This window comes from Sphaeroforma arctica (genome assembly GCF_001186125.1).
Source record: "Sphaeroforma arctica JP610 unplaced genomic scaffold supercont1.1440, whole genome shotgun sequence".
In the NCBI taxonomy this organism is placed as follows: domain Eukaryota; class Ichthyosporea; order Ichthyophonida; genus Sphaeroforma; species Sphaeroforma arctica.
Genome location: NW_014039118.1, coordinates 6,885 through 15,068, shown reverse-complemented (window position 1 = coordinate 15,068; position 8,184 = coordinate 6,885). Strand labels below are relative to the sequence as shown.

The following is an 8,184-nucleotide window of genomic DNA, read 5'->3' as shown; positions in this document are numbered from 1 at the left end:
AAAAATCGTTTGATTGAACTGGGTCCAATTGAATGGAACAATATTTGAATACTTAATAACTTCAACTACGACATGCTCTAAGGGTGGAAACAAAATTTACGAGGAATTCTGGATAGGTGGTGTGTCGGACATTTTCTGACGGATATCTATCAAAAGTTATATATATAGGTGCATAATACAGTGAATCAAACTCATGGTAGAAGTAAGTTTGTATTCAGCATACCTTCAACTGTAGCGATGAATAGGCATTGCAGTCCCAAGTGAATCTCAGTCGACTGCCGCCAACTATGAATTTTAAACACTTTTACTTCGTTTGATTACATATGAGCAACCTAAAACCTAAAAAAGCATTATTGATATCATTATCCGGCTTTTGTTATCTTGTGTGCACATCTACATGAACTATTCAAAAGGCAGTATTCAAATGTAGGGTTGTATTTATCTGCTGGACAGGCGTTGATTGCTTTGCAACGAAGTTACAGGTGAATAATTATATTGTTACGATAATGGTATTGGTCGTAATAATCTGATGACTGAAAAGTGGAGAGTCGGAGCCTCTGAGTCTGAGGGCTGAGGCTCTGACTTCTTGAGCCTTCGCTAATCAGTAATCTCTTCTTCTCTCTTGTGTGTTGTGTGAGAGTCGGTGAGAGACTGGAGTTGGGACGCTCTCTCTATCGTTGTGTGAAGACAGTTGAGAGTGATGAAATGATCTATCAGTAACTGACGATCCCGAAATCCATATCGGTATATAGAATTTGATGACGAAGAATTACATCACTATTATAGCTATTATTACGAATAAAGTTTCAGAATTCTTCAAAAAGGACGCGTAAAATACAAAGCCTTCTTCATTCGAATGTAATAAATAATAAAATAAAAACTGTTCAATTTTCAGAAGGCTATGTAAAAACAAAAATTTGAAGTAATTCTTTAAGCATTTTATATATAGAATGTCGCTAACTGTCAGAGTGTCATTCTGTCAGGGCCTTAGGGGGAGGCATCCGAATGATTTTATCAAAGAATAACCAATCTTTGCTGTGTTGCACTGTGTAGTGTGCATGTCCATCTGCTTCAACTGACGTTATATAGTTAGCACCATACAGCGGGCTTGGAAATGCCAGGCCCTATATGCGTATACTCAAGATATGCGATTGTAGAGTATGTAGAGTCTCAACGTGCTTTCAATATGATATTCCATTGATATGCGGTCTTGGTAGCTCAAACCCAAACAGAAATACATGGTCGAAGGTACCATGCTAAGTTGTCCTCGAGGTTCACATGGCTTAACGATATGGGATATACATAGTATTTCGGAAGGTATACGGACAGCCCATACTACACACGTTTTACACCACACTCCTACTTGTTGCCTCCAGAAGAGACAGTTTCCTTCCGCTCACACACATCCCCTTCACACACAACTTCGCCAGCTACAGCAGCCACGTAACGGTTCGGTGCAATTAAGCCCTTGATGGAGTTGAGTGTGTCCATCCACGCAGGGGCGTACATGAGTTCTACAAGACTTTTGGCAAACACAAAGCTACCGGCATTCATGGGATACTTGAGCGGGGGCGGGATGGACGTGCGTACTCCAGATACTAGATCTGAGGTGATGCTGCGTAGTGCGCAGTTGCCGCGAAGACCTGTTGAACATGAGGGGTTACATGTATAGTATGAAAATTACGTAGCGCAAAATTGTCGTCAAGTAGCATTTCCACAGTGGTCATTTAGGCGTATCAATACCCAGAAGATATACCTCAAAATTCCCCTTTTGGCTTTGCGAAGCATAACAATCTAAACAAAAACTATTATATCTGAGAGCGTGTCCCTATTGGCCAAAACTGGCACAAAAAGTAAATCAAATCAACCTAAAGATTACCTTCAGGACCTGCGAATCGATCAAATCCAGAAGTGTTGATACCACCAAATGGCAGCGACTGACATAGGTAGTTCACTCCGAAATCGTTGATGTTACACATTCCGGTCACCAGCTGGGCGCCAATGGCCTCCGCGCGGTTGTAGTCGAGGGAGAAGACACTGGAGCCGAGTCCGTACCTGGAATATGAGTGAGAGAGTTTAGAAAAAGTGTGAGGAATACAGGAGTATTGCGGTGGTGTCGTACATTCAAGGGATAATATATATATATATATATACACATACACACACATATATATATACTTGAGATCAGTGTATATAGCAATTATTTGTGATGTTTAGGGGTGCTTCATCGCATGTGCGGCAAGTCTGATAGTTTATGTCCTAATATTCTATTTCGGTATATGGAAGGTAAGAATAACACACACGTGAATGTAAACGTGAAAGCACCAAATCCCATCTATTTTAAATATCATACGTTGTAGAATATAAAGCTACGGTACTCATACCCAGTGGAGTTGACGATAGACACTGCCTCGGCATCATCCTTGAACTTCATCATAGTCATAATAGGGCCAAACACTTCTTCCTTGGCGATCCGCATATCCACGGTCACATCGACCAACAGGGTGGGCTCAAAGAATAGCCCGTGTTCAGTCTGGCGTGGTTTACCACCGACAAGACAGCGAGCGCCGTGAGAAACCGCATCATCGACATATGATTGGATCTTATCAAGCTGGAAGTTTGGAAAATTGAATATCAATATATGAGTAGTGTACATAATTTGTACCAGCCCGTTTCTTTGGAATGCAGCTGGCATTCATTTTTCAATCCAGAATTCCATCAGATATGAAACAGTACCAAAGTGTAGTTCCGAACAATGTACAGCGTTTCGTGCTTGACAACTTGTTGGCATATAACTGATGTATGCTAAATTATACAATGCTGCTATCGGTTTCTACAGATCCTTCAGAAAAGGTCAAAGCCAGACAAAGCTCTAAGCGGGGAATGTGTGACACAATAACACTCAACAAGTGAAAACAACGTTTATGGCACCGATGAAGCTTCCACAATGTTATACCAGTGTATTCAAAGGTACAAGAATGGTAATGAGATTGCACTATGATCTTTACCGAAGCTTGCATAGTCATGGCACCAGTATCGAAGTTGCCAGTCGCGACACCACCCTGAGTCAGTTCCTTTACGTTCTTCTCCATGTCCGACACCAATTTGTCGTACACACCCCCTTGCACAACAAGTCGCTCCAGTCCTATGCAATTCTGCCCACAGTTCTGGAACACGCCTCGCATGCAGATATTGAGGACTTGGTCGTAGTCACAGTCATCGCAGATCACTGCTGCGTCCTGTATACCGAAAGAAAACAAGTATAGATAACAGCTATATTGAAAATGGTCACATACTTTTAAACCTGTTGCTAAATGTAAGTTGATTTTTCATACACACGAAACATATTTATCTGTAACGGTCCTTTGAACCAAGACGAATTAATCAAATATTATTACGACACCAAATATGACATACTTTTACGCATACATAGATGAATGTGTACATACATACATTCAACATAAATGTGTACATACATACATTCAACATAAATGTGTACATACATACATTCAACATAAAAGTGTGTGATATTCCGTCAAAAAAGCAAAACGCATGCACGAAATTACGAACATATATATATATATATATAAGTGTGTGTGTATATGTATATGTATATACATACATACACACATACGCACACATGCAAGCATACACACACACACATATATATATACATATATAATATGTGCGTGTGAGTATTATATATATATATATATATAAGTATATATACATATATATAAATATATAGATATACATACATACATACACAACACATATATATGCACATATATATAAGTATAAATATATATATATATATTATGATTTATACCTTTCCGCCCAGCTCAAGCAAAACAGGTGTGAGGGTCTCGGAAGCTGTCTTCATCACAAGTTTACCTACACCGGGCGAGCCAATGAAGGTGACCTTACTGACATTTCGAATGACTTCTTCGCCAGCGTCCGCATATCCTACGATGAACTGGAGAAAGCAGCAAACGTATGAGAATATAACATAAATGACAAGAGTACAAGGGAATAGGGTTTTAGTGGACGCGCATAGTATACAAATTTACGATGATTCGTGTGTAAATATGAAGGTACACTAATGAGTATATTCGCGATTGGTGACTGCCTTGAACTTATTGGGCTCTTTGTAGAAGTTCAAAGTAGACAAGTTATGGATTGTTAAAGTCTGGTACGAATGGCACAGATATTAAAAACTGGATGTTCCATTCAGTTTATGGGCGTTCGGTTGCGTCAAAGGTTTTCAATCGCTGTCCAACTAATTCAGGGACACAAAAGATTGTTGTAGTATTATCCAGGCTATAGTATGTGATAAGTGTATAGTACAACCAACGACCGCATGTTTTCTGTAGATGCACTTGTACATCAACAAACGCGCTAGAAAAAGACTTATGATTTACTAATATACGAACTATGGAGCTCATCTGTGTACCGGAAAGACGTGGTAATGCTGCAGAGTACATGCATGTACCTGAACCAGATCCTCCGAATGGCCACACTCCCGCAGTGCATTCTTGATCACATGCTGGAAGTACTCACGAGTACTCCAAGCCACATGCTCTGACACTTTCAGAACGATAGCATTACCTGCGGTTGACGAAGGAAAGAAGCAATGCTGTGAGACATCAGAAGGTGTTGACTATACAGACAACACACTGTACACATGCGATATAAGGAAAGCGTAAACGTATACGATTACGCACAAGTTAATCAACCTGGGGTCTACAGCAACATGTTGGCGTTCCCGATGCCACGATATACTGATGGAGTGTGCACTCTGAGTACACAGCTTTGTCATAGAGAATACAAAAGTATGCAGCAGGTATAATATACAAAGTACCGTTTGGTGATGATGATCCTCGCACATATCACAACTTAAAAACAGGTAGCTACTGATTCTAGTGTATCTAAAGCTTCACACGTATCGGAGGAGTCGTGCGAGGAAAAATAATGTACTTACCTGCAAATAAAGCTGAGATGATGGGACCGTATGTGTTGTGGAAGGGATAGTTCCAGCTGACAATCGCGGCTACGACACCGAGAGGAGAATACTCAACTCGTGCCGTTTTGTGCGCCATAATCCACCCAACACCCCTAGAAGGTGAATAAAATGGCCAATAAGATAACTTCATAGGGACTGAAGTAAGCATCATATACAGACATAAAAGATCTTTGTACTGATAGCAGAATACACACACGAGACTATACCATCACTGGAAAAATAAGTTGCCAATATGAATGTATAATGTTATGTTTAGTGCTCATGCTTTCCTTCCTCTGACGACTTCTGGTACATACTGCATACACTTAACATAGTCTACACACCGATACTCTGTCTTCAGAGCTTTCTCTCCCTCGGCCACAGTCCATCTGATCTTCTCGCACGTGGTTAAAATCTCACCAAAGACCCCATCCACCACTACGAATGAAAATAGGTCATGATAGATCAACGGTATGTTCAAATACATATCTATTTGATACTCAATTATGGTCACAAAATCGTCTTTTCAGTCTTGAACCCGAACTTATTCTCACACGTAATGGCATTCTCATATCATCGCAAGTATGCAATACCATCGGTACCCGAAGAAAGAAAATATAGCACTTCAAACTGCACTTGAACACCAGTTTGTTGGTAACGTTAATGGGGACATACGGATACATACTGGTTTTTCCAGAGTCACGAGCGGCCACCTTGCAGATAGTCTCTTGCTCACGCACAACAAACTCATTGAGAGCCAACAGCACGCGCTTCCTCTCTGTGAACGATGTCTTGGCCCACGCCACCTGTGCCTTGCGTGCTTTGGCTACAGCGTCACGCACGTCCGCAGGGGTCATGGCGGTATACACTCCTGTTCGGAAGGTAATAGTGTATGATGGAATATATGTTGTAAGTTGAGTTCATTGCGGTGCGAACACTATTGTTCGTTAGAAGGTATATGATGGTAGGATATGTTATATATAGATTTCATTGCGCTATAAAATACTGTTCGATAGTGTGCATGGTGGTACGCAATATGATGGTGTATACACATGTTCGCTATCCACTTAATGATAAGATGTATTTCAAGAAGGTGGTTCTATTTATGTACAAACGGTGATTGTAGCAAAAAAATCTTGTTGAGACTAGAACAAGATTCGCCACTATACACAGGTGAACGAGACAGGCATTTTTTTTTTGAACGATTGAAGCGTATCCCCTACGCAATTAGTATCGACAGAAGTGTGGTATACGATGTTGATACCACTGAGCTTCCTTTATAGTGTCACCAATTGCACTTAACTGCACATAGTCTCTCCTATTGATTATAAATAGACATATCACTGTCTGGTGGTGTTTGACTAGATAAAAAAAGTTATGTGTTAGTGTTATACTACGACAAAATTCGATGTTAAGTCGAGAGGGAATGCATAAGTTCCAGCTGATATTAAGCTGCCGGGTGAAACAATTCCTTAATTAACTTGTCCAAAACCTAAATGTATCATGCGTTTGTTCCCAATTAGTCATTTCAATCTAGTACACTGCCCGACAGCATCACCTTAGAAAACGAGGTTCCAAACCAAGCCAGCTAGAAAGAGATAGTCCACTCACACCACGCAATTACAAGTGCTACATAAAGAAACAAAGACATTCAGGACAGTGTATTTGAATTCACGTACCTAGTTTATCACCAGTGGCAGGATCAAACGCGAGGATATTGCCCGGACCTGCGGCCGTAATGTCGTACTGATCGACTTTCTCTGTTTTCTCGTCGGGTACCAATTCTGTCACGTATAGATCAGATACCAGTTGATTGGTAATCGATTATTAGGTTATTGTGGTCGGACAATTGGATACAATTGCATCAAATGTCATTGCACATCCACATCACGCTAATGTAATCGCCAGATGGTTGACGAGGTATTTAACAGCTGGATATAGATATAGATATAGATATATATATATATATGCGTGTATCAATTATTTGAAACAATACGTAAGAAGGGCCACGCTTACAATTACTTTAGCACAAGTACTGGTTGTTTAGTATATTGGAAGCCTAAATTAGGGATAAATAATCAAATTTCGGACACTTGTATAGTTGACACCTCATGTGCTATATCCCACATAATCATGACATTTAAACTTTCCTGGTTGATTGCTATATTTCTTGGTTAATTGCTATATGTTGGCAAACTCAAGGTAATTAATGACATTGACTCTATATAGCTAGTGGTAGACGCTTATCTATGGGGAGAGTGAGTACAAGAATATAAAGTCACGCGTGGCTCTGTGTGCTTCAGAAGTCATATACGTGATTTCTAAATACACATGTGTATATATATATAGCACCCACGCAAGCATAGCTTCGAAAAAAGATAGACTATGTTCATTGCCATGTTGTCTCCAAAAGTAACCACCAAATTCTTTTATGTATTGTGAATAAACTATGGATTACAATGTATATATGCACACAGCTACAAATGTAAAACAAAATCATACTCGCAATAAATTCATTTGACGAACCAGTTGACAAGCACATACTGGGAGGGGCTGCGACTGTTATGGTGGGGAAGCTAGGCTTATCGCTCTGCAGCTTCAAAAGGTAGAGCGCAAGTGCTACCACCACTACAGCGAGGGTCATTTCTGCGCTTATCATGGTGTCTTATGTAATGCCGTTACCTCAGCTTTGTGTGGGTGAGTCTGGGTGTGTGTGATATGTGAGCATAGGTGTGTATGTGTGGTGAATTGGAAATAGCGATATTTAGTACTCCTACGTAACTACATACTAGCTAGCAATTTTTTTAGCAGTTCACAGTTGACCTTTTTGTACACAGAAAAGCACTTTCGTGTGGGGTGCCATGATGATGATTGCCATCGATTCATCCTCTACGCCCAATCAAAACGACATAACAAATTAAATACAGACAAAAAATTTATAAAACTATTAGTAATTCCTGATGACTCGTCACTTTCGTTTCACTTTTTCTTCTTCTCGCTCTCTCAGTCTCAGACTCTCAGTCTCAGAGAGTGAGTCTACTCAACTACTACATAGTATTTTAGTATGTAAGTAAGCAGTAACTCAGTTTCCCCATGCAGTCACAAGGACTGTGTCCAGTCAGATTGATACCCGTTCCTTTCTCCAATTATGATTGGAGAGCGGTGTCGTGTTACGATGAAAA

At 40.2% G+C, this 8,184-nt stretch overlaps 1 protein-coding gene across 1 annotated transcript; it reads right to left on the bottom strand.

Annotated features, from left to right (window-relative positions):
* Positions 1-922: 922 nt before the first annotated feature.
* SARC_10917 (hypothetical protein) lies at positions 923-7,780 on the bottom strand. Its single transcript, XM_014295019.1, has 11 exons — positions 7,547-7,780; positions 6,682-6,786; positions 5,688-5,873; positions 5,347-5,440; positions 4,982-5,115; positions 4,493-4,608; positions 3,830-3,976; positions 3,009-3,239; positions 2,385-2,611; positions 1,880-2,055; positions 923-1,643 (listed from the first exon to the last, which is right to left on the bottom strand). The coding sequence occupies exons 1-11, from the start codon at positions 7,659-7,661 to the stop codon at positions 1,360-1,362; spliced, it is 1,815 nt and encodes a 604-aa protein (XP_014150494.1). The 5' UTR covers positions 7,662-7,780; the 3' UTR covers positions 923-1,359.
* Positions 7,781-8,184: the final 404 nt, after the last annotated feature.

What these genes read in the sequence shown, in the direction of transcription:
- SARC_10917 (XM_014295019.1), bottom strand. Translation starts at nt 7,661, where the DNA reads ATGATAAGCGCAGAAATGACCCTCGCTGTAGTGGTGGTAGCACTTGCG. An exon ending in TGCCACTGGTGATAAACTAG is followed by an intron (nt 5,874 to 6,681) that starts GTACGTGAATTC and finishes CCTTCCGAACAG; the next exon opens with GAGTGTATACCGCCATGACC. An exon ending in GCTCTGAAGACAGAGTATCG is followed by an intron (nt 5,116 to 5,346) that starts GTGTGTAGACTA and finishes TTCACCTTCTAG; the next exon opens with GGGTGTTGGGTGGATTATGG.